Source organism: Phocoena sinus, chromosome 14, assembly GCF_008692025.1.
Source record: "Phocoena sinus isolate mPhoSin1 chromosome 14, mPhoSin1.pri, whole genome shotgun sequence".
Taxonomy (NCBI): Eukaryota; Metazoa; Chordata; class Mammalia; order Artiodactyla; family Phocoenidae; genus Phocoena; species Phocoena sinus.
The window spans coordinates 83,931,175-83,957,039 of record NC_045776.1 but is presented as its reverse complement, the minus strand read 5'-3'; the positions used below and the strand labels follow the sequence as shown (position 1 = coordinate 83,957,039).

The 25,865-nt window shown below is 59.1% G+C and overlaps 1 protein-coding gene across 24 annotated transcripts in view; it reads left to right on the top strand.

The window, feature by feature from the left end:
* NCOR2 (nuclear receptor corepressor 2) overlaps window positions 1-25,865 on the top strand; it is a 223,112-nt gene that overhangs the window by 132,226 nt on the left and 65,021 nt on the right. For 23 of the 24 annotated variants that reach the window (XM_032653910.1, XM_032653924.1, XM_032653923.1 and 20 more), the window contains 5 exons: window positions 1,217-1,271; window positions 3,711-3,809; window positions 17,483-17,604; window positions 18,964-19,136; window positions 21,156-21,218. In XM_032653910.1, coding sequence (XP_032509801.1) covers window positions 1,217-1,271; window positions 3,711-3,809; window positions 17,483-17,604; window positions 18,964-19,136; window positions 21,156-21,218 — 512 coding nt within the window. The remainder of the gene's footprint in view (window positions 1-1,216; window positions 1,272-3,710; window positions 3,810-17,482; window positions 17,605-18,963; window positions 19,137-21,155; window positions 21,219-25,865) is intronic. The other variant, XM_032653902.1, reaches the window with a different exon arrangement.

Genomic DNA, 25,865 nt, shown 5'->3' with positions numbered 1-25,865 from the left:
TGCCTCCTCGCTTAGCCGTCTGGAGGTACCCAGTGTCAGAGTAAACTCTCAGGAAACATGGCAGAGGACCCAGGTGTAGGTTGGAGGGAGGTGGAACAGTTGACCTAAGAGATTCCCAAGTGTGCTTCTGGGTCTCCTGGGGCCCCATCTCTGCGTGGGGAAACCCCAAGGAAGGGATCTGTGGGGAAGGAAGTGTCACTGGGGCAGGGAGAGGGAGGAGAAGGGAAGACTGTCTGTCTGGAAAATCAGGGCGTTAGGCCGCCTCCAGCTTTAAGAGCTGCCCGAGGCAGGATCCCAGGCTGGGAAGCCTGCCTCTGACTCGCGGCTTCCTCTGGGAAAAGAGAAGAGGCCGCTCTGGCTTCTCCAGTGTCTGGTTGGGGAGCAGGGGAGGGACCCACTGGCCTCCTGCCCAGCCATCTGGAGGGCTGGGCAGGACCATCGCCAGCGCTGGCCCAGGCTCCCTCCGGCGGCGGCGGTGGGGGGTGGGGGGTGGGGGGACCCCGGGGCCCCTGCGTCCCCAGCAGACTCTCCTCTCCCCAGGGAGGCCGCGGGGCGGTGGCCCGTCTTGGGGACGGGCGGGCCGAGGCTCCACCCAGCATCCCCGGGGCCCCAGCAGCCGTGACCCACATCTCCGCCCCCGCTGTCCGCCTGCTCCTGTGGCCCTGACATTTCAGTCTGGCCCAGCTCTTTCCCAGTAATTCTCCCTGTTTCGCAGGAAGCCAGTTGGTGGGATGCCAGCTCCCCGCCACCCCTCCAGCTTGGGTCCCTTCCTTCCGCCTCCTGGGCCGGCTTGCCTGCCTCCTGGCGGGCACTCGAAGCCTCTGCTCTCACCTCTCAGGGTCCTGCCCCGCGACCTCGCCCGTGGCGGCCCCGTGTGGGCCGGGCGAGGCCCAGCTTCCCAGGCCCAGCCGGAGACAGAAACAAAGGCAGAGTGTAAAAGGGGGGGAACCCCAGCGAAGGGCTGCATGTCATGTCCTCATTTTTCCTGGAACCCGCCTCCAGCAGGACAAACAAATGTATTTTCAAAGGCGCTAAAACCAGTGACTCACTCCAAGGAACGCCCTCTCTTAGCCCTCCGTCCCGCCCGCCGCGGCCCTTCCCACACCCCCCCGGGCTTAATTGCTCCAGCGGAGATGGCAGGCGCGGGAGCTCGGCGGCCGCCCAGCTGGGCAGCCCTCCCCGGCCTGGTCTCAGGCCCGCCCTTCTCTCCCCGCAGATTCATGCAGCACCCCAAGAACTTCGGCCTCATCGCATCGTTCCTGGAGAGGAAGGTGAGTCTGCCCGCCGGCCCAGCGCCACCCGCCCCGTTCCCCTCTGGGGGCCACTCCTGGGGGCAGCCGCTTGCGCTGGGCCGCAGGACCCTCCCTCCCTACCCACGAGGCCTCTGCCTGCTGGCCCCGTGCTCTCCTTGCTGTGCCAGACGGCACTTCCCTCCTTCCTCCCTCCTGGGAGCAGCAACCGCAGGCCCCGCCCCCTTCTCCCAGGGCGGAGCTCCAGGCTGGGAAACCCCAGGAGAGCTGTGTGCACCAGCTCCTCAGACGTGGCAGCAAGCGTCCTGGCAGACTGGACATGGGTTCTGGAAGCCGTGCCATGCCTGGCACCCTAATTAAGGCTTTATAGGCAAGAGTGGCAATCTTCCAGGGCGCTGGATGGAATGACTTATCTAGGTCCCTCTGATGGTCACTGTACCCTGACACCCCTGATGGGAAGCCAGGCGTGTGGCTGGTTTATCCTCATCCCCTTTTCGTAGAGCTGAGGCTTGAGCTCCGCCTTGCCCCCACACCAAGCCTGGAGCGGTGCCTCTTTCTGCTCAGGCTCCCTGTTGGCAGGTGGACACAAAGCGTCCCAGGAAACGCTTTACGCCCCCTTTTGTGTACCCACGAGGCTAGGCTGGGCAGCGGCCGCAGGTAGGAGCGAGCCGGTCTGGGGGGCTGGACGTGGCCCTGTGTCAGAGTCGCCCGCTGGACCCCAGCATCATCAGGGCGGAGCCAGACAAGCTTCCTGAAAAGGTTTACTTTCTGGGGCTGCTGTTCCGGGTGTTTAAAGCAGCGTTTCGCCGAATCTCGTCTCTCAGACGGGGTGTCTGCCCACTCCCGGCTTTGCAAATACCATGCTACCCGAGGCCTCGTGCTTCCTCGCTGGGGAGGGCGGTCGGAACCGGATCCAGGCGGGTATTTTAAAGGGTAACAGTTGTTCTCAGCATCTGCCCTCAATGAGCCGATACCCATAGAAGGAGGGAGATGGGGCAGCGTGGGGAAGCGAAATCTCTCCCGGCCTGAAAAACCAGTGTGGAGAAGCGAGCTCTATAAATAGCCTCTCCTCTGAGTTAGCGACAGCTTCTTACTAGGGGTGTGGACAACCCAGGAGGCTCCAGGTCGGGGCTCCCCGGAGACAGAAGCAGGGGTTTCAGAAATTGGCAGTTGAGCAGAGCTGTTTGAACGAGGGAATCAGAGGCCTCTACGCTGGAGAATAAACTTTACGGTGTTCTTTGGCTAAGAGGCAGCCCAAGCTGAGACTTTAAATAGAGCTTCCAGAAGGGTCTGAAGCCGGGGCTGCCAGCTGTGCCCTTGGGGATTGGCGGTTCCTGGTGGTAAGTGAGGCCAACGGCAGGGTGGGAGCTCGGTGGACTGGCCAGCCCGTGCCTGTCTGCAGGGCCAGCCCGTGGTCGCCCAGCACAGGAAGGCAGCCTCCTGAGTTGTTCGAGGGGAAGTCAGACACCCACATCCCCCAGTTTGCAGGTATTGGCATCTGATTATAAAATGTTTTCCTTAACCATTTTGCGGGCCATGCTTGTGGTCCGGTTGAACTTGGGAGCAGCCTCTGTTCACAGTCCATTCTAGGAAGTGGATGAGGACGCAGGGGATTTGAGGCCCAGCCGTCCTCTGCACCCAGCGGCCCTCACGATTGCCCCTCAGAGGCCAGTTCCGGGCTTGGCACCAGCACCGAGCATCACAGAAACATTTTAACTTATCTCAGTAACAGCTGCTGGCATTGGCGAGCTGTCACCTGGTCTGGGCCCCGTGGCCGCAGGTGGCGGCACCGTCGTCTTCTGTCCTCCAGTTGCTCTCTGAGGACGATGCCCTCTTACTGGTCCCATTTGGATGAGGAGGTGGTGGGGTTCCAAGAGCGCCAGTCATTTGCTCAGCAAGTGGCGGTGCCAGGATTCAGACCCCCGTCCGCGGGGCAAAGACCAAAGCAGAGAAAAGGCATAAACGTCCCAAGAGACGAAGAGTTGCGTGGCGACATTAGGCTGGATGCACGAAGCTTGGAAGAGGTTACTCGGGCCCCTAAATGTTAGGGAGGAGCAATCTAGGGTGAGCGAACGGACCCGAGCTGGGGAGCCGGAGGCGTTGTTCTCTGGGGCTGGCATGGCAGGTGACAGCTTCGTCCTTAGGACTGCCAGTAGCACCAGCCACAATGCGAAGAGGTTAACACCTCTGCAGGGTGTGTTCTGTGGCCCTAAGTCCTTTCCACGTATGTGTATTAACTTACTTGGTCTTCATGACAACCCTGTGAAATACGTGCTGTTAGTACCCCTACTACACCGGTGAGAAAACCGAGGCCCAGAGAGGTTAGGTAAGCTGGCCAGGGTCATCCAGCCAGTACCTGGAGGAGGCAGGATTGGAACCCAGGCCTCTGGCTCCCGGCCTCCTGCTCTGACCGCCTTCACTGCACACGCCTCAGAGTTCTTTTCTCTCTCCATCCTGCAGACGGTGGCTGAGTGTGTCCTCTATTACTACCTGACCAAGAAGAATGAGAACTACAAGAGCCTGGTGAGGCGCAGCTACCGGCGCCGCGGCAAGGGCCAGGTGAGGAGGGGGCGGGGCGGGCTCCCGGGCGGGCTCCCGGCATGCTCGGGGGCAGCGTGCGGTGACATCTCCTCGTGTTTCTCAGCAGCGGGTCCCTCAGTTTGGGCCCCTTCCGTGGCGGCTGGGAGACCCTCTCTGGGGGTGTTCCTCCTATCCTAGCAGCAGAGGAGAGACCTGGGAGAAATGGTCGCTTCCACCCTCAGCCTGGAAAATTCTAGAACTCCAGGCTTGGTGACCCTGTCACCATCCCTGTGGTGGATTAGGGTCGCATTCCCAGAGCAAGGGCCGGGCTTTCAGGATGACTTGGGCTGGTCTACAAACTTAACATTTAAAATTTAGAAAGAATTTTTGGTGTTTTGTCGTCATGCATACGTGAAAGAAAAAAACAGCCAGTACTTTAGAGTGCCGTTTTTCAGACATCAGTGCTTCGGGTATGACTGAAGGACGATTTAAGTTAGAGCAGGACTTGGCAAACTGTGGCTCACGGGTGAGTCCAGCCTGTCACCTGTTTTTGTGAATAAAGTTTTATTGGCACCCGGCCATGCCCATTCGTTGACATATTACTGTGGCAGCTTTTCTGTTACGACAGCAGAGTTGAGTAGTCCTGACAGAAACTGCAAAGCCTGACATATTCACTATCTGGTCCTTTATAGAAAAAGTCTGCTGACCTCGAGTTAGACGAAAAGGGAATTCGTTTAAAAAAAGATTCTGTAAATTATGTTAAAGGTGAAGGGAGTCAGTGGCACACATTTTAAAGGGGGCTTGCGAGTGTTTTGGTGTCAGGGAGATGGAGGGAAGGGGAGGGATTTGGTTCACTTCCGGGCTGTCAAGAAGCAGCCCCAGAGCAGATGCTGGGACTACGGGGGTGAGAGGGGGAGTGGGCTTGTGCTGCAGGCGGAGGGATGTGGGCCAGAAGCTGCAGAAGCTCTGGGCGCTGCTGTTAGATGCCAGACTGGAGGGGGTTGGGGCAGGACCTTCCCTGGGGCCTCTGGCCTGGGGGAGCGGACAGGGGAAAGGGACGAAGGCCGGGATTAGCATGTGCTGGGAGGACAGGACACAGAGGTTCTCTTAGGTGGGTGGTCCCTGTCATTGGCATCTTCCAGCCCAGACCCCCACCCCTACCCCAGGGCCACCGTCTTCCCTTCCCGAGGCTGGAGAGAGCCGGACCCTGAGGGCATCAAGTCCAGCCATCACCTGTGGGGTCCCAGTGTCCCCTGTGAAACCGTCACTCTATGATCAAGCCCCATAGCCTACGATGGGTTGGTCCACGCAGCTTCCTAGCCTGCATCCCGTGTCTCCTTTCTTGCTTTCTGGGAACTGTGCTTCAGGAGTACAGACCCACTTTTCTGTTGGCTAAGCCACATATAATTAAGGAAGCAAATCTGTTGACAGGAGAGTAAACCCCTCACTGCATTCTGCATGTCAGGCCAAGGTGATTGAGACTGAGCATTGGTTGCCGTTGGCCTGGATCGTTGAAGGGTGGCTGCGTTTGGTTTGTGGATAGGGTTTTCCTCTAGTTTTGTGCAGCCACCGTTGGCCAGCCTGCTCGCCCATCTAACAGATGTGTAAAACCGAGGCCTACTGGCTTGGCACTATTCAGTTGTAAAGACCTAGCTGTGGCGTGTTAGAAGTTGAAGCACATTTAGGAATTTGTCTAGACCGAGATGCAGAAACTCAAATAAATGCCGGGGCAGGGAGCATAAATGTGCCAGCATAAGAGGCAGTGCGGAGGGCATGGCGTGGACTGTGGCAAAATAAAGGGGGAGATAAAGGCCTCTAGATTGATTTTAAAAACGTTGTCAGCTGTTTGTTGAGCATCTCCTGTGTGCCAGTTCTCTTGCTCGTCTTCCCAGTGCCCCCCGACTCCCTGCCTTCGTGGGGGCCCTGTGGGTGGGCTCATGAGGGCCTTGCTGGTGGCTGGGCTGGGGGCTCTGGAGACGAAAGGGTTCTGAGTCAGATGGGGAGAGATTGGGCCATTCTCACCCTGTGCTGAGAGCCACATTTGTGTGGAGGGAGGCAGAGACTGTGTGCTGACGTCATTTAGGGAGGGGCTATCTCCAGATGAGTCCTGGGGAGTGGGGGGGCCGTTGGTGCCCCCTGCCCCTGGTCCTGGCTGCCATGCCTCCCACTTCACGGTGTTAATGCCTTGCTAGCTGACTCATCTGCCCGTCAGACATTTGTGGCTGACACGGGGGACTCTGTGCTCGTTGTCTAGACCAGGTGGTTCCGAGTCAGCATGTCGGTGGTCTGCCTGAGAGGCTCCATCGAGTAAGGGACCCCAAAGATGAGGTTGAGGAACAGCCTCTTGGGAGGACGAGGACAGAGGTGAGGGTGTCCTGGGCAGAGGGAACAGCAGGTGGAAAAGCGCCAGGACACGAGAGAGTGCACAGTACCCTTAGAGTCTTAGGAGCAGGGGTCTCAAAACCTTCCAGGGTCTTACATGAATGAAGGGATGGAGAATCCATAGGAGGCAATAGGGAGTGGTGAGGCCCGGGGCTAACTAGAGAGCTTGTGCCTCATATCAGCTCCAGCTGACTCTTGACTACCTGGCCCTGTATTACCAGGTCGGATTTTTGATGATGAGCTGGAGATAGGGAATTATGTGAAGTTGCCTGACTTTTAAATCTTAGGTCGCGTAGGAACCAGTAATGACGAAGCACCGGACAGGCTGGGCGGCTCACATTTGCTCTCGAAATCTGTCCTCAGCCCTCAGTATAAGGCCTCTGGGCTGGAGTATGGTAAGGCTGAGGGAAGAGGTAGGGAGAGGATTATGTGACTAGGGACAGAGTCCAGGGAGTGTTTTATAGCAGAGGAGAAGCGTTGGCTTCGTATTTTCATCTGAGCTGTCCTGGGTCAGCTGTGGCGTCCACAATGCTGAGAGACGTGGGGCTTGTCTGGTGAGGTTTAACGGTCGGCTCAAGCTGGCGTCTCAGGCTGGGGCTCCCAGGATGGAGCAGGGATGCCTCTGTGCCCGGCCTCCTGCAGAAGGAGAGAAGAAGGCAGGGCACGAGGCCCCTGTCTCCTTGGGAGATGGGACGTATCTTTGGGGCTCTCCCCTCCCTCTCATCGGCTGTGGCTGCGAAGAGGTGCCATGTGGCCCGGGCCCTGCCGGGGACGGAAATTAACGCGCAAACCCTGGAAGGACTCCTGTACCAGGCAGATCCGCTGCCCTCACCACCGCCTGCCAGCCCTGTTCATAAATATGGAATAAGTGGGTCAACCCAAGTGTTGACTTTGTGGCCATAACTCTTCCCTCTGCCCCGTGACAGCAAAGTAAACGGCAGGCGCACCAGCCCCGCAGCCCCTCTTGGTAATTCAAGGTGCAGTTGCTGCAGCGGGCCTGCTGTGATAAAACCTGTGATCCTGCTGATAAATCTCCCAGTGAGACGGGTAGGGGTTCCCCAGCCTGGCACGGAGTGGGTGTGGGTGTATGTGCCTGGGCGCCTACACGTGGATGGACGGATGGGCACCGGCGGTGGCGGCCCCCCGTGGGCTGATACTGCGAGCAGATGGCGGTCGGGCGTGAGGCAGGCAGAGACCCTCTGCTCTGTGAAGCCGGAAAAGCCAGGTGGGAATGAGCCTGGAGAGTGATCCACCGTTGCAGGGGGGGGAGCAGTCAGCCTCGGAGGCATAGCAGGCGCCCAGGTGACAGCTCTGCTGTCCCATCCTTGTGTCCGATCCATCCTTGGCCCGCCTCTGGCAGCTCAGAACCCTGGGACAGGCTGTGATCCTCACGTGGTTCCCGTGGCTCCGGCCACGCCGAGGCTGAGGATGGCCACGCGGCACCGCTCAGCTTGTCAGCCCAACAGGTGCCCCTCGGATGGGCCCCTCCCGCTTCGCTTCTCTAAGGTTGACCCCCACTCACCTCCACAGAGGCGTCGGATGCACGACATTGTGTGGTCATGCAGTGGACAATTATTGAGTGCCTACTGCATGCCAGGGCCGTAAAGCTTCTCCTTCAGAGCCGCACGAGACCACGATCCTTCAGGAAGCTAGAGAGAGGGTGTCAGCCGAGCCCAGCTGTCTCAGCGTCTCACAGCCCGTCCCGATTAAGAGCCTCTGAGGTAGACGTGAGGTGGGACTTCCGAGGTGTCAGCGAGCGGGGCCCTTCTCCAGGCTGCCGCCTTGTAGAAGGTGCATTTCCTGAGTTGGCTGGACACGGCCCAGGGCCAGAGACAGAGGGGTACCCACCTGCCACCAGCACCCCTCCCCTGGTCATTCCTGCCATGGTGATGAGGGGAGGCTGTCTCGGGCTCCAGGCTCAGACCCCCAAGTCTGGGGAGGAGGGGAACCCACGGTGGGAAGTTATTCTCCCCAGGTCGTAGGCCTTCTACCTTCTCCCGATACCACCATCCACTCCAGATTGGCCGTGGCCAGTGTCCTTGGGCTGTGCCCTCCTGGGGTCCAGGGAGGGACGTGTCTCAGGCTGAGTTATGGACCCTGAGACGGAGCTGGCGTCCAGCTGAAGTTCTTGAACTTTCACCACGAGGATTTGTGAAAACACAGACTGCTGGGTGGCGCCCCTCAGTGGGGCTTGAGAATCTGCATTTCTAACAAGTGCCCTGGCAGTATTGCTGCCGAACCTCGGCCTTCGGGGTGTTTACTGGGGAGTCCCCACCTGCCAAGGAAGGGGAGGGAAGGGAGCAGAGTAGCAGAAGGGGCAATCGAGGCAGGGCACAGGCTCAACGGCAGCCTGGACCAACCCTGGGGGCGGTGCTCTGGCGCTGGAATGGCCCTTCCCAGGTGGGCAGAGGGGGCCAGGTCTTAGCCCAGGGGCCATAGAGGCTGAGGGCGTTCGTAGCGGCTGAGGCCCCTTCTAGAAAGGGACCTGGCCAGTCCATCCTGGGGACGAATCCTGCGTGTTTGCATATTTGCAAACTCCACTCTACGGCAGTCCTGACCTGGCCCAATGCTTAAGCGGAGTGGGCAGCAAGATGTCACCTCGTGTGTTCAGGGGACCCACGCCCCGTCGCGGCCTCACCACACCCTGTGCTGAGCCCCTTGTTCGTCATTGCTGTGGTTGCCTTTCGAAAGCGTGGATGATTAGGAAAGGGGATATAAAATTCCTGCATGAAAAGCGTCGGCCGTCTGGTGTGTCTGGTCTCAGACCCTCGATGACCCGAGAGGGCAAGGCCACCCTGGCGTCCTCTGCGTTGCTGCCTGGCCCTGCCATGGCTGGGACACGTGTTGGCCATTTGGAGTGTCAGGATGCCCTTCTTGTTTAAGAGAGGATGCCACCCACTTTCCAGAAGCTTCCCCGTATTCTGACAGAGGGAGACGCAGGAATTCTAGCCCCCTCACGCCCACCCCCTGCCAGCCATGCACACCTGGGCTTCGGCAGGAGGGGGCCGAGCCCTCATCTCCTGGACCCCAGCCCCCGAGATCCGGCTGTGAGTGGCTGGTGAGCGTGTGGGTGGTGCCCCAGCGTCCTCTCCTCGAGGTGAATCACCGGCCGAGCCGGGGGCCAGCTTGGAGCACCGGTGACGGCACAGCAGTTTATAGTTCATGATTCATGGATGGAGGGGCCACCTTATCCCAGCTAATTGCAGCACTGGAACCCAGGAATGCTGCGGTCAGAAGTCGGCTTAACTATGCAAACTGTCGGGGAACCGAGGCTGTGAGGCCAGCGCGGCCCAGGCAGCACGGCCCAGCTCCGCAGCAGTGACCGGGGGCGGCCACGTGGCCCTCCTGGCGATGGGGGGGCCGTGCTGCGGAGGGGGCTGTCCCCGAGGGTGAGTGCCCCTGCTTCCATCCCCCAGGGTGATGCGGCCGCAGAGGGGAGGGGGCCCAGCTGGGAGCTGCGCCGGTTGGGATCTCCTCCTCGAGGCCACATGGGCTGTCTTCTCTTCCCACGGAGGTGGGCACGGGGACAGGGCGCCCAGCCTCCCACTCCTGGGGGGTCATGGGGGAAGTCCAGGGAGGTGGGGCCTGCTCCACCCCCACCTCTGGCCTGCAGGCCCCCTTCCCACATCTCTCCTGCAGGCCCCCTTCCCCCCATCCCTCCTGTCTCTGTCTGTGTCCCCCGCACCCACCCTCCTTCATCTTCCCTCCCCTCCCCCGCCCCCCTCCCAACTCCCTGCCGAAGGACAGGTGACCTTGTTCCCAGTTGCTCTGTACTCCAGAGACTCCCGCGCCTCAGGCAGCTTGCACAGGGGACAGCGTGACCGGAAGGCATTCCAGGCCAGGGCTGGCCAAGCGCAGCCCCCGGGGGGAGGGGCAGCCACCGTGCAGTCAGTGCCGGTTCCCAGACCCTGGCTGCCCCCCTGGGCCGGTGAAATCTGCGGAGGGGCTGCGTAGCAGGCCCCAGACTGGGCTGAGCTTGTGCCTGCCTGCTGGGTGAGCGCGAGCGTGCTTGCCCCAAACCGCCACCCCGGCCGGGTGGGCCTCCAGCTTGGGGGTCAGTTGGACTTTCCCGGGCCGCCCAGGCCTGAGGGAGGCAGCCGCTTCCGCTCCGCTGGGGACGGGATTGTGTCCAGATTTAGGGCTTCAGCAAGCAGATGTCCCTAATTCCCTGCCCAGTTTTGTGCTAAGTGGGCAGGGACCTATGGGAGGCTCGTCTAGGCCCACAGTCTCCCAGACACATCCCGGGGGACGCAGTTCTCAGGAAGGCCAGGCCCCAGGGACCCAGCAAGCTGGGCTGCCATTTTTGGGAGACGAGAGACACGGCCTTCTCATGGGCTGTGATGCAGTGGCGGGGGAGACCCAGCTCCCCGTCGGCACCGTCTGAGGCGCACCACACCAAAGGGACAGGAGGACGTGGAAAATGTGAGTGTGAATCAGTCAGACCCCAGGAGGCGAGAGGCTGTGTGGGGCTGACAGACCTCCCATCCAAGCGTTTTGAGCTCGGCTGCCAAGAATCAGGAAATAGTTACCAGAAGAGCAGCATTCGTGTGGCCTGGGCCAGCTCCGGCCACAACAGGAGGGGGCCCCGGGGGAGGGCAGGCAGTGACCAAGTTCCATTCTGTTTTGTCCTTCCATCACAACGTCACCATTCTAGGTGATGCTCCAGTGAACAGGACAGACGAGGTCCCCAGAGCTGTCACGTCCACGTGGGAGACGGACAGTGCACAAGTAAATTAGCGTGGTTCTTTCAGGTGGTAGCAATGGTTACAGACTACCGGTAAGCTGGGGTCAGGAGGCGGTTGACAGGAGAGAGGACAGCTTTTAGGGAGCAGACTCTGAAGGCTTCTCAGAGGAGGGATCCTTTGGGCTCCGACCTCAGCGATAAGAAGGAACTGGTCAGGCAGAGCTGGAGGGAGAATCTCCCAGGCAGAGGACACAGTGAGTGCAAAGGCCCTGTGGCAGGAACAAGTGTGGCATCTTGCAGGAGGAGAAGGTGGGGATTAGGGAGGTAGGTGAGGTGGGCAGGGGGTAGATCGCCCAGCCTTGTGCCGTAGACCACTGATTTTATTCCAAGGAGCAGGACAGGATCTACTGACAGTAAAACAGAGCCTTAGCTGCCTCAAGCAGCCATCTCCTTGCAGGCAGAACAGACGTCATGGGCGAGGGTGCTGAACGTTGCTCAGGTTCTGGGGACACGTCTGTGTGCAGTGGAGCGCTGGTGAGTGTCTAACAGCCAGCTTTCAGGGGGCGAAGCCCCAACTGTAGCGCGTGCCAATTACCATGGTGTAAATGCTCCCATCATGCTGATTCCAAGCTACCCGCTGAACGTGGAATTGGGAAGGGGGCGTGCATAGCGCCTCGGGGGACGGGACCATATCCTACTTCTGCCGTGTGGATGCAGTGGCGTACGAGAGCACAGATAACAGCCAAATGGAGTCAAGTAATTGGGAAGGGATGCATTTTGAGTACTTAACTGCCATTGTTTTTATGATAATTTCTTTAATTGTAAAGTTGTGCGTTTCCATTTTTAATAATGGCTGTTTTTAACAACTAACCTGCAAAATTCATGGAAACTGAAGTCTGCACTTGTGAGCTGGTACGCGCTGGCCCAACACACCTATATCTGTGTGTCTTATAAAGGACTCCCTTCACGGGCCAAGGCGGCATCCCCTGCCTGCCTTTTCCTTCCAGGAAGACACGTGAACTAGATCAGAATGGTGGGGGCCGAATGTCAGAGAGGGGCTGCCAGCAACAGAAAACTCTTGTGTCTTGGTCCTGACCCCTGACCCCACTCCTCCCACCAACCTTGGGCTCCTGCGATCTCCCTTCCGCCACTGCCAAGAGATAGGGTGTCTCGAGGGCAGCCCCCACCTGGATTTGCTCACTGGAGGCACTTGGCACGTAGTACATGCTCAGCAGAGTGTTTGTTGAATGAATGAGTGAGATTGTGCCGCAGTCGGTGTTGGTGGGTGTCAGGAAGGTCTCATCAGGCATTTAGAGGACCCGTCGTCATCTGAGCCCTAAACCTCACCAGCTCCTCCCTGGATGGTTGGTACCACCTTTTTGCTGGACTCTTTCCTCTCATTCCTGGAACCAGTGGTCACCCCTTGACCCGCTGCCGCATCGCCCTAAAACACGGCGTGGAACACATCAATCCTGCCCACCCTCCACCTTCTGACAAAAGCCCTCAGTGGCTGTGCACAGCTGTCAGGGCACCTCCCGCATTTCTGAGCACGGGCGTTAAAGCCAGTCCAGCTCTGCAGCCAAGTCCAGTATGTCATTCTGTAAGGACCGTGGGCGATTTCACGTCGGCATGCTTTTGCCTGAAGAAGTCCCCTCCCTGAAACGTCCCCTCTCATCCTTCTCCGCCAAAAGCCTTTGGAGGTTCAGCTCGGAGGCCTCCTACCTCATCCCCGCTGGTCAGGACGAATCACTGTCACACCTGCCATGTGCTGGGCCTTTTTAAAGTTTTCTCGTCCCAGCAGCCTCCATCGGTCCTGTCCTAGCTCCGGAAGGTTGGGGACTGTATTTTCTGTGAGCGTGCTTGTGGAGGGAATGAACAGTTTGGCTTAAATGGGGGTGAAGAGGGACCTGTGATTCCCCAGGGTGAGAGACAGAGCACCTGCCTGTAGGATCTTGCTAGGAAATGCTGTGTGACCTTTGGCGGGTTAACCTCTCTGTGTCTTTGTATGCTCTTCTATAAAACAGAGATAATGCCAGCGTTGTTGGGAGGATTTTGTTAACTGCAGGTATCAAATGAGGAGGAGAAAGCCTCGTCACATGTTCGTGGTACTTCATCAGCATTTGTTGTTTTTATTCATATCGTTTTCTGCACGGCTCCCAGCCAGTCTGGGGCTTCAGCACAGAGCACGCTCAGTCTGTCCAGCACTCAGCGCTCCGGAAGTAGGGGTCCCTCGGGGATTTGAACTGATGGCTCTGGCTAACCATAGATCCGGACAGGTTTTCCTCAGAGCTGTGCTGTGGTTTGGGAGGGACGTTCACGACCGAGCACTGGGCACGAAGCCCATTGTCGGCGTGACCGATGGCATGTCTGGAAAGCAAAGGTGAACCTCATCCTGAGCTCCGGAATCATTTGAGACAGTGGAGTCTGGCTTCTGGTTCTTCTCTCGTGTCCACAGGCATCCGCTCTGCCCGTGGCAGGGGTCCTGGACGTGTTTTGTGAAACAGGGACCCCCGGTAGCCTTGCTCCTCACGCTGTCGTCCGGCAACCAACAGTATCTGGTGTCCCTGGGAGCTACCTAGAAATAGAGGGTCTCAGGCCTGCCCCAGACCCACGGAGTGGGAATCTGCATTTTCCCAATATCCCCAGGTGGTTCGTGTATGCATTTCAGCTTGAACAGTGCTAGTCGGTAGCAGAGGTGGGCACACTATGGCCTGCAGGCCAAATCTGGCCCCCCACCTGTGTTTGTAAACAGTTTTGTTGGCACGTAGCCATGCTCACTTGTTTACACTTTGGCTGTTTTCAAGCTACAAACGGCAGAGTCAGTTGTTGCAAAAGAGACCGATGGACCGATGGCCCTAAAGGGTCTACCATCTAGCTCTTACAGAAAGTTGGCTGGCTCCTTGTCTTATGCTCTGGTCGTCAAACTTGGCTGCCCATGGCAATAACCTGGGAACTAAACACGCTGATTCCGGCCTCTCACCCTGAGATTCTGATGCGACTGGTGTGGGTGGGTCCTGGGCGTCGGGACTTCCCAGAGCTCCTCAGGTGATCTGTGTGTGCAGTTGTGAGAACAGTGGCTTTAAATTGCCCATGAAACCCAGCAAGTGCCGTTCTGCGATCCGCGATGGGCCTGAGATCAGCAGTGGAGCCCTAGTACGTGTGAATCGTCCCTGAGTTAGCCGTGGCTGTATCTGCTGTCCTCTGACGTCGAAGGCTTTCAGGGACAGAGGCGGCTGACCGGGGCCTGGCAGTTGGACCTCCCTCTCGCGCTGTCAATCTCCCAGAGTGAGCAGAGCATCCCCACGACAGCCGCTCACCTCCTGTGCCCACCAGGAGGCCAGGCAGGTGGTCACCATTATGCCTGACGGTCCCTCCCAGTGGAAACCACGTTTAAGACCAGGACTGACCTGGGGTTTCTCCCTTTCATCCTTTTCCACTCGCATCACTCAGCTCGGGGCACACGGACACCTCTCCAGAGGGAGGTGGAGTTCAGGCCCCAGGAAACCGGGAGCCCGTCCATGGGGTTCTGTGCCACGGCTCCAGGGTGGCTCTGAAGTCGCTGCACCCACTTCTCCCAGAGGGTGACGTGTGGGAGTCGCCTGCCCCTGCCCTGGAGTGTCAGGGAGAAGAAGGTCACGGGGTCTGACACTGGGATCGCGCACCTGGGTGGGACGCAACCGACGGGAATAATGACCAGGTTCTAGAGCTGACTAGGTCTTTGGACCCTCCTCACGAGACTGGGTGGAGGCAGGTGGAGGGGATGGAGATGGCAGGAGGGAGAGAGGCCTGGGTGTAACCAGGGTCAACTCAGGCTCTGGGTTTGAATCCTGGCGTTGCCGTTTCCCAGCTTTGGCAGTGCCTCAGTTTCCTCTTCTGTAAAATGGGAACAAGATGGGGGTTGGTAAAGGAGATGAGGGAGTACATAGAACATGTGCCCGGCACATGGCACTTGGAGCTTTTTTATTATTAATGGTGATTATTCAGGGGAGGGGGTCGTTATGGGCTGGCCCAGGCCCAGATCGGGACTCGAGGAATCTTGCAAGGGGGACAGGGTAGGCTAGGCAGAAAGGGGCAGGCATCCCCATAGCGCCCCCATCTGAGGCCCAAGATGCTGACCAGGGTGTGGAGTTGGGTGAGACTCTCAGCGGGGCCTTGGCCACGACAAGATCACACCCGCTCCCGACTCTGAGACCCCCTTTTCCCTCGCTCTGAGATGGTGCAGCTTTGCCAGTCTGAACCTCAGTTTCTTCCTCTGCAGAATGGGAGCAGTGATCACTGCCCTTTTCCACCTGAGGCAGGCTAAGGGCAGTAAGTGGAATAGTATTGATATCTGCAAGGCGCTCGGCGTGCTGTGGGGGCGGAGCAGCCCCCCGGACGACCCCCAGGTCACTGTTACTGCTGGTTTTGTCATCTTTGCCTTTATCCTCAGGACTGCAGAGGGGCTGGGAGCAGCTGGTCAATAGACCGTGCACAGCGCAGTGTCGGGCGTGTAGGAAGCTCTTGGGAAATGCTGGCATCTTCCGCAGTGGGGCTTCTTGAGGATTTGGAGGGGGACGGCGGCAGGAAGGCCCTGGGCAGGAGGGCGCAGGTGCAGACTCGCTGGGCAGCAGCCCTGGTCAGCCGTGCTGGCCGTGCCGGGGGCAGACAGTGGCCTGCTTGGCGGCCCAAGGATGAGATTCCAGGGGGCCTGGAGACCCCACCGGCCTGGACCCAGGGGACAATAACAGCTGCTCCAGCAGGGAAGCCTGGAGGCGGCTGCTGGGAGGGACAGCAGGTAAAGCTTTGGAGTGAGGCTGCAGCCCAGCTGGGTGTTCTTGGCACCAACGGTGGTCTTAGGAGACGTCACGCTCCCTGCCGTTGGAAAGCCCCGGCCCTGCCCTTTCTGGCCCTGGGCGTCAGGTTCCTGGGTGTGCAGAAGCCGGGCATGTCTCACTGGTGGCCACACAGCAGCCATGCCGAGCAGCCCCCTGGGAGGGGGAACCCTCCTCAGTCGGCTGTGCCATCTCCCCCGGCTCTGGGTCCTGGTCCCTGGTCCCCCTCGTCTACTCCGCCCCAGCTACCATCTGCGGGGCCAGCTCCAGCAGAGGCTCCACATGTCAGGGGTGAGAGGCGGCCACAGCTCCCTGGCTATTGGAAGTATAGTGTTTCAGGGTTTGGGGTGGTGGTGAGGGACAGGCTAGTTCAAGGACACTGGGCCACGCGTCGGGAATTGACAGCAACATAGCAGGGGGTAGAGGGAGGCTGTTCCCCCCCTCCAGCCCCTCCTCTTACAGAATAGAGAGAAGGGGGCAGACCTGAGCCAGGAGGTTCCCGGGTGGACACTGCTGCAGCCTCGGGAAGCCCATGGTTCCCCGTGAATGTGCAGGCCCGCGCCGTGTGCCCCGGCGTCCACAGAATGCCTGTAGCTGGCCCCTGTGTTCAGCCACATCGTGAGCCATAGATTAAAGCTGCAGAGAGGGGCAGGGGGGGATTGGTGGTGGTGAGGTCACAGGCCAGGGCAGCCTGTGCCAGGGACTGGCTTGCGTTCCTGGTGTGGAGGAAAGATGGGGAGAAAGGGAACCGGGAACCCTCGAACCCCACCCTTACTTTCCCCGTGGGCTTTGGTTTCTTTCTCCTTGGTTGGAGAATTGGTGTGACCACGCCCCTCGGTACACACTGAAAGGCTTTGCGGCGTGTTTGTTTTCATTTCACTTGGCTCATCTTTTCCAAGGGATGGAAAGATGGTCTGGTTTGGCAGCTGCCCGCAAGGAGGACTTCGAGGTGGCCAAGAGAATCAGTGTGTGCCTTAAGAGAAATCAGGCTGGACAGAAAGGGTGACGGTGTGGGGAGGAGCTCCCACTCCCCCCCACCCCATCTCGGTGAGGGCAGTGTCAGCAGCCTGGTGCCAGCACCTGTCCTGCCCACTTGGGAAGGAGATGGAAGGAACAGGCCTGCGGGGGTTGGGGGAGGGTGGCTGGTTTTGCTGTGAGCCCCTTTGATCTCTCCTGTCCAGCGGGGCCTGCTCTTTTCCCCTCTGAGGGCTGACTGATGTGAGAGGAAGAACAGGCCCACGGCAGCAAAAGTGGACCCTCATCATAGCAGCAACCATCCTCACACGGGCTCCCGGGGACCTGGGGACAACACTTCCGTCTGCCCATTTTACAGACGTGGAGACTGAGGCTTAGAGAGATGGCCTGAGCTTTGTCAGGGTCAGGCAGGCTGGGGCATCAGGGTGTGACCCAGGTTTCCCCATGTTCACCGTGCTCTTGCCTGAAGCTGACCAGGGCCCCCTCCCTCCTGCCTTGGGGGCTTCCGCCCCACGTAAATACTGGTGCCAGATGCCAGCTCTGTAAGGGGCCTCTCAGTTCAGCTTCCCCGCCCCTGGCTGAGGGGTCGGCACGATTTCAGGGGGAAGAATCAGAGCACAGAGAGGTCAAGACCCTCATCCAAGGTCACACAGTCACCAAGTGAAAGAGGCCAGGCGTCTGACACTAGCACTTTCTATACCTCACCCCGTGACTCCTGCCTCCCCCCAGTGCCCGGGGGTTTCTGCCCAGCTCACACCGTGGGAGGGTGCTGGGTTCCCAGCCAAGCTCAGCCCAGGTGCGGAGGCTCACCTGTCTCACTGTTTTCCTCGCCCCCGCCCCCGCCCTCCCCTGGGGCCCAGCAGCAGCAGCAGCAGATGCCCCGCAGCGGCCAGGAGGAGAAGGAGGACAAGGAGAAGGAGAAGGAGGCCGAGAAGGAGGACGAGAAGCCGGACGTGGAGGATGGCAAGGAGGAGCTGATCAAGTAAGGCCGGCGGCCGCCCGGCAGGGGCCCGGCCGCGCCCCCCGGGTGGGGGGGCATGAACGGGCCGTGGACGGCCCCCTGGAAGGGTGTGCGCGGAGGTGGCATCTACAGATCGCCTGCCTCCAGGGGGAGGCACTTTGTGCCCCGCCTGTGCCCGACAGCCCCACTTCCGGAAGCCCGCTCTTCTCTCCTCCCGCCCGCCCGCCCTTTCTTTCTCGAAGCCTCTGGAGACCTCAGAGACTGAGAGCTCATTTGAGCTCCACTCCTGAGCGAATAAATCCAGGCAGTGACTCTGGAACTCCTTGCCTCCTCCCTCCTCGGCCGAGTCTCCTGAGATGCTGGGGGCGGGAGGGGGGGTCAGAGGCGCTCGCCGCTCACCGAAGGAAGGACTAGGTATGCAGGCAGGCGGCGGGCCTCACCTTTAGAATGATCGCTGTCGGTGTGAGTTCTTGCAGACCAAGGCACAGCCTCGCCTCGGGGTGGGGGGGCCCCCCGCCGGCAGCCTCCCGTGCCTGCCAGGGGCGGGAGCACAGCCAGCTGGAGATTCACTCCGAGGAAGGGGGGGCAGCGGGCACAGCTTATCGCCAGGTACCTGGAGTGGGCTCAGGAATGTGGCTTCTGAGAGCATCTGGCTTGTTACCCCTTGTCTCCCAGACGCTCCTGCGAGGCCCTTCAGGAAGATGAATGGAAGGCGGAGGTGATAAATCTGAGAAGCCCCGCAGTAGAGTCTCCTGAGTCGGCTTCTGAGAAAGTCCCAGCCCCAGTTATAGAGGTCACATGCTCCCCACACGCCTGGCTCGGCCTGCATAAGACCGGCAGGAAACTTTCCTCTTGCGTTTTCTGCAGGACACAGTGGTCCGTGATAATACGGAAGGCAAAGTCAGTGTCGTTTACAGGGCCCCTTGGGGGACGTCTCCTCTTTGGGGAGTTAAAGTGACCTGAAGATTGTACCAGCCTGCACCTCCCCCCCATGCCGTTAATCCAGTAATCTTGCAGACAGAGAGCAGAGAGCATCTCTGTTTGGTGAATAAAATGGCCTTGCAGATAGCCACCAGCCCACACCCCTACTTGGTGAATAAAATAGCCAGTCGGTTAACTCCCAGCCCACATCCCTGTTAGGAGAGTAAAGCAGACAACAGCTACCAGTTCACACCTCCCTTTTCAAAACTAAGATGGCATTGCAGACTGCTACCAGCCAGCCCTCGCCCCAAGCTTTTTCCCTCTTTCCTACCCTCTGATTAGTAGAAAATCGCTGGCAGCCAGCACTCATCTTGCTAAGGAAAAGCAGGTCTCTTGAAACTGCCACCTAGGTTCCCGGCACTGGTGAAACCATCCCTGTCTCTCCTCCCTGGCCTTTAGGGAGAAGACGGATGACACCTCTGGGGAAGACAACGATGAGAAGGAGGCAGTGGCCTCCAAAGGCCGCAAAACCGCCAACAGCCAGGGAAGACGCAAAGGCCGCATCACCCGCTCAATGGCCAATGAGGCCAACAGCGAGGAGGCCATCACCCCACAGCAGAGCGCCGAGCTGGGTGAGTCTCGGGCTGGAGAAGGGGCGCCTCAAGCACAGCAGGCTCAGAATCCCAGCACTAGCTGCACACTCGCTGTGTGACCTGGGGCGAGTTCCTTAACCTCTCTGTGCCTCAGTGGCCTCATCGGCACTGCGGTTGCCCGTAATGCCTGTAACCGTGGGGTGAGCGTTTTAGTGACTTTGTGTGTAGGAAGGGCCTAGAACAGTGCCTGGAGCATGGGAAAGTCTCACTGGCTGTCAGCCGTGATTATTCCAGAGCTGGAGAGTTCACATAAAATTCCAGATCACCAATTTGGTTTTGTTTTTCACTCAGGAAATCTGGCCTTGGGACTTCCCTGGTGGTCCAGTGGTTAGGCCTCTGCTCTTTCAGTGCCAAGGGCCTGGGTTCAATCCCTGGTCGGGGAGTTAAGATCCCGCAAGCCACCGAAAAACCACCCCTTTTTGCGGGATCTTAGTTCCCTGACCAGGGATTGAACCCATGCCCCCTGCAGTGGAAGTGTGGAGTCTTAACCACTGGACCACCAGGGAATTCCCTGTACCTTCATTTCTGTGGGCCTCAGTTTCTCCTTCTGCTCAGTGGGTGCCCACCCCCAGGTGCTCTGAGCCTCACGCCCTACCCAAGGGGGGAAACAAAAGAGAGAAGAATTGAGTAGCAGTTCCCAAGTTCGGCCACAGGGGGGCAGCCGGTGTGTGCTTGCTGTCTGTAGCGTTTTGGCTGTTTGGGGCCTGCCCTCCGGCATGTGCGGGAACCCGGACCCGTGGCCTGAGTGTTCAGGCTGAGGCCCCAGCCACCTGGATGGCTTCCCGGGATGGGAGTTGATGGAGGTGATGTTCCCTGTCTCACAGACGCCCGCCTCGTCCACACCCAGGGTTTGTGCCAGGCACCTCTTCCTTCTCCCCGTTCCCGGGAGGTCATTGGTACCCGTTTCATACATGCGCTGTTTGAACCTTAGAGAAGGGATGTTGCCTCTGTAAAGTCCCAGTCAGTTGGGGTTCAAAGCCAGCCCGCTGGCCACAAACCCCGTGCCGCTCCTGTGGGCTGGTGCTGGAGTGCCTGGAGACCCAGGGCAGGAGGGTTCCCTTCAGGAGGGGAGGCACTGGCACACCTGACTTCCGGGGAAGCTCTCCCGGACCCCAGGCTGACGCTGGGGCCGGATGGTAGAGTGGAAAACACAGCCCCAGGCCCTCTGATGGGCACCTCCCACCCCAGGCTCCACTTCCACAGCCTGCCTCTGGGGGTGCCGTGGGAGGGAAGGGGAAAGCTGGCCATGCATGGTAGCAGGGGGCGGGGAAGCTGCCCGAACTTCCCTCTGATGGTCAGCGGCCTCTACCAAGTGCATACTCTGTGCCTAGCGCGGTTCCAGGCACTGAGTCCGTGACGCTGACGTCCCTCACGCTTGCCGCCCTCGCGCCATCTTAAGCGACTTTCAGGGAAGAACGAGGGCTCACGTGTAGGGGAACTTGGAGGAGAGGCTCAGAAACAGCCACAGCAGACACTCGGCTAACTCCCCCGACTCCAAGGCAGCTGTGTTCCTTCTCAGTAACACGAGCAGCCCCATCCTCGTACCGCATGAGTCAAGGGAGAATATAGTAATCACCCTGTAGAGCAGGGCCCTCCCGCAGGGGACAGGCAGCCATGTCTGGAACCGCTTTTGATTGTCCCAGTTGGAGTGGGGGATCCTGGCACCTAATGGGTAGAGGCCAGGGATGCTGCTCCACACCCGCAATGCCCAGGGCAGCCCTCACGACAGAGGGTCACCCGGCCCCAGTGGGTCCATGCGCAGATGAGGTCCCTGCCCATCACGTCCCTCCTCCTCTCCCGCCGCCTTCATGTGGTCACCATGCTCCCAGCCGAGTGCATACAGAGGCAGCTCAGGGTCCAGGCCCTGGATCGCCTCAGCGTTCCCCTCTGTAAAACAGGTGCCTGCACACCCTCCACCCAGCAGGCACCCCGAGTAGCCAGAGGCAGGGAAAGTGCCCCGCTCAGGCTGCTGCCAACACGCTGTGTCTTCCTTTCCAGCTTCCATGGAGATGAACGAGAGTTCTCGCTGGACCGAAGAAGAGATGGAAACAGCCAAGAAAGGTGAGGGATTTCTGGCTGCTCTAATCGCCCTCGATGGGCATCCGGGTCCTGCAGCTTGTGTGGTGGGAAGGAGGTTGACCTGTGCCCTTAAACGGGGCTGTGGTGTGGTCTGCAGTGGGTGTTCTCAGATTGGCCATGTCTCCTCGGAGCCTCAGTTTTGTCCTCCAGAAAATGGGTCTGTGTGGCCATGTTGTCGGTGTACGGCTTCCGTGACCACTGGGGCCAGCATCTCATGGCGTTGCAGACTGAGTGGCGGCAGAGCACCCGGGTGCCTTGGGAGGCGCAGAGCCTGCTGGTGGCCACCGCGGCGGGGTCACGGGGTCAAGCTGTTCCCCTTCGCTGCGCCGTCTCCCTGCGCTGTGGTGCTGACGCCGCGTTCTCTGTAGAAGCCACCAGCACATTCATTGTTCATTGGAGCCAGAATGGCTGGGCCCTTGACTTCCTGGCTCAGTGACCAATCTCTGGGTCTCAGTTTCCCCATCTGTGAAAGAGAGGGGCATCCGGGTTGGCCAAGAGAAGCCAGAGGTAACAGGCGCTAAGCGTCCCAAGGATGGCCCGGCACTGTCGGGGCTACGTCGGTGTCGATCCCCCGGCCCCCATCTCTGGGAGATGTTCTAGCTGCCCCTCCCTCTCCTGTGCCCAGGGCAGGGGCCGTCAGACTAGCTCAGCGCCGGCAGGAAGGCCAAGGCTGAGGTGGCATCTGAGCCCCTTTTTGCCTGCTTGCTCTCATTCATCTTGACCCCAGCCCTGAGAGGTGAGTCTTGTTTCCGGCCGTTTTGTGGACGAGGGAGTGAGGGGCAGAGGCCGAGGATGGCCCGGTCCTGGAGCTGGTGACCTGGGCCTCCCAGCTCTTGTCCCCAAGGTCCTGCTGAGGCCCCACTGCTGAGGTGCAGCTCCTTTGTGCCCAGAGCTCCAGGTCATGACTCAGGGACGGAGCAAATGGCCTTTCTAATGAAGGACCCAGGTGCACAGGGACAGTTGTGTGCGAGGACAGCTGGGCCCGGAGGCTGAGACCTTGGACCATGGGCTGCCTGCCCTGCCCACCCCCTCCCCTCCCTCTGCCCCGGGAGAGGGTGCCTGGGGGCCTGAGCGTCTGGTCCTGGTGTTTCAGAAACTGACCAGGAGCAGCCCCAGACCTGATCAGGCCCCCTACGTGGAACCGAGCCCTTCCCCTCAGGGCTCCTGCCCGGGCACGCTGTCCCTTGGAGGCTCCAGACCTCCTTCCTCCAAGCTGCCGGGCCTCTGGTGAGGCCGGCCTGGAGGAAGGGCCGGGCTGGACCCTCAGCCTCATTCAGAAGAGGAGGAGCCGCCTTGGTTCCTCTCGCAGGTGAGGCCCTATTTTCAGCGTCTCAGGAGCACCAACGGGGGGCCTGTGCGCATGGTCTGTGGCTGCCGGGGGTCAGTGGGTGCTGTCAGCACCCCCAAGGGGGCCACGCTGTCCTTTTCTTCTGTCTTCTGTGTCTACTCTGTGGTTTTTGGTATGGATTGCACCATGGGGTGCAAAAGAGGCTTTATTTGAAAATGTGTGATGTTTTTTCCCCCCTTTAATTTTGGTGAGATACGTATAATGTAAAAACATACCATTTTAATTATTTTAAACTGGACAATTCAGTGGCCTTAAGTGCATTCATGGCGTTGTACAGCGATCACCTCTCTCTTGCCCCAGAACTTTCTGCCACCCCAAACGGCGACCTCGTACCCAGTAGCAGTCATTCCCCATTCTCCCCAAGCCCTGCCCACCTCTGGTGCCCACTAGTCCGCTTTCTGTCTCTATGGATTTGCCTGTTTAGGACGTCGGCGTGAATTGAATCACATGACATCTGCCCCTTTGTGTCTGGCTTCCCTCGGCATCACGTTGTTGAAGTCCATCCATGTCGTAGCCTGTGTCAGCACCTCATTCCTTTTTATGGCTGAGTTGTATTCCTCCGTGTGGACAGAGGAGTTCTCTTTATCCATTCATCCATTGCTTGATGGACACTTGGGTTGTTTCCACCTCTTGGCTATCGTGAATAATGCTGTTGTGAACATTTGTATAGAATTGCATGGTTTTTTTAACCACACGTGAGACCCTGGGATCTCAGCCACCGGCAGTGCTATTGCCTGGGGACCCACCCACCAGGGCCGTGAGGGGCTCCACGTGCATGTCCCAGGGCTACCAGCCTGTGCTGTGTCTTCTGTCGTCATGGCAGCCCCATCCCCAGCTCCTTCCCAGTTGCCCGGGAACCGGGAGTCGCTGAGTCAGAGGCTGCCCTCTCTCTTCCTTTGGGAGACGGCTGGGGATGACTCACCGGCTGGGACGGGAGTGCGCCCCACCGTCTCAAGGTTGAATCCTCAGTGGCGGCAGCGAGCTCATCCTGGGTCCTGCCCGTGGAGACGGCAGCGTGCGAGTCCCCCCGGGGACCGTGCACGCCGAGGCCCTGCTCAGTGACATTTGTGATAATGTGATGAGTGCCAGTGTGCTTGTCCGCCGTGAATTATAGCAATCTGGACGATTACCGCTCAGGGTGGCTGCTAATGGCTGCCTGTTCCAGGCGGCGGGAGGGGATCGGGGCCGGGAGGCAGGTGCTGGCAGCCCCCAGGACTCCTTCTCCACAGTGGGCGGGGGTGGAGAGGCTAGGAATGTTCCAGTGCCCCCGGCCCTCAGAAACCCAGGAAGGTACCCAAAACCCAGCTGTGCCCGAGACAGATGGTACCCACCCATCCTCCTACCCATTTACATCGACCCAGTGCCTCACCCTGTGCAGGGCAGGGGTACCCAGAGATGAGCCAGCCCTGGTCCCTCCCTCAGGGAGCCCAGGAAGTGAGCAGCCAGGTGTCCCCAGGGCCTTGGGACCACTGAGCCTGCCCCAGGCATCCCAGAAGACTTCCAGGAGCCAGGCCTAGAAGGATGAGCTGCAGAGGGTCCCCCGTCCCCGGAGAGAAACTGGACCTCAGCCTCTGGACCTTTAAGCTCTGTGACCTCAGGCAAGCTAGTCAACCTCTCTGTGCCTCAGCTTCCTCATCTGTACAATGGGAATTAGAGTATCACCCACTGTATGAGTTTCCTGGGGCTGCCGTAACAAGGTACAAACTTAGTGGCTTAAAAACAACAGAAATGTATTCTCTCCCAGTTCTGGAGACCGTGAGTCCGAAATCAAGGTGTCGGCAGGGCTGGGTTCCCTCTGAGGGCTCCAGGGGAGGGTCCTGCCTCTCCTCCTCCAGCCTCTGCTGTTGCTGGCAATCCTCGGCGCTTCTTGGCTTCTAGACATTCCAACCCCTGCCTGCATCGTACATGGCTGTCTTCCCTCTGTGTGTCTCTGTCCAAATTTTCCTCTTCTTATAAGGACCCACCCTAATCCAGCATGACCTCATCTTAACTCGATCACATCTATAAAGACTTTTTTTCCAAATAAGGTCACATTCACAGGTTACAGGTGGGTGGACATGAAATTTGGCGGCGGGTGGGGAACACTGTTTAATCCAGGACAACCACCTGTGTGGGGTTTTGGTGAAAGAAAACAGAAGTGCTTATAGGGGTGGTGACTTAGACACACTGAGTTCCCTGTCACTGTTTGTAATGATAACCAACTCCTCAGCCTTGTGACCCTGGCCCATCCCTGTCTTGGCCTCATTTTCCCTCGTCCTCCAAAATGAGGCTGGGATGCCATCACCGAGGGGCATTATAAGAGTGGCATGAGCCATATTCGTGCAGTCCTTGGCATACAGTACGTGCTCAGAAGTGGCAGGCCTGCAGTTCAGCACAGACTCTGGAGCCTTTCTTCCTGGGTTTGAGTCCCAGCTCTGTCCCTTGTGGGTGTGTGACGCTGACCAGTGCCTGCGCTTCCCGGGGCCGCAGGGAAGGGGCTGGAGGTGAGCGGCCTGCTGAGCAAGCGTAGAATGACATTTGGAGGCGGTTTCACAGCGCTGGGGAAGGGCCCTTGGGCTGACACCCAAAGCACGGAATAACGTTAAGTAACACTGTCAAGTACTTGTCGGTACGCCTGGGTACCGGGTACCGCTAAGGGCGTTACGTGCATCAAGTCACTTCATCCCCACTAACCTTATCAGGCAGGTGCTATTACTAGTTTCTTTATCCAGATGATGCAATTGAGACCGAGAGAGGTTAAGTGAGCTGCCCAAGGTCACACAGCTGTTAATTGGTGGAGCTGGGATTTGAACTCACGCACTCTAGTTACAGAATGGGAATGGGGCTGGTGTGAGGTTTGGATGAGTGGATCCATGGGCCTGGCTACTATTAATCAGATAACGAGAGAGGGAAGGGCCTCCCAGCAAAGGAATAGCATGTGCAAAGGCCCTGTGGCAAGGGCAGCGTGGTCAAGTAAGAAGCTATTAAAACGCAGAGAACGAGAGGAAGAGAGGCAAAGAATGGAGAGGCCGTCGGGAGGGCCACCCCTCACCCCCCGGCCTTACCAGCTGTGGGATAGAGTTTGGCTGTTACTCTGAGAGCATGGGGAAGACCATTGCATGGGGAGGAGTGGGACAGGGGACAGGATGGCTGCAGGGTTCCAGGTTGGCAGGTGGGCACCTGCTCCTTCCTTTGTGCTTGGAGTGAGGGCTGCCTGTCCTGGGGCTCCTACCAAGTGAGGACTGAGCATGTGCAGGGCAGCCTCAGGGAGCTGGCTGCCTGCCCTCGGGCCCAGCGCCATG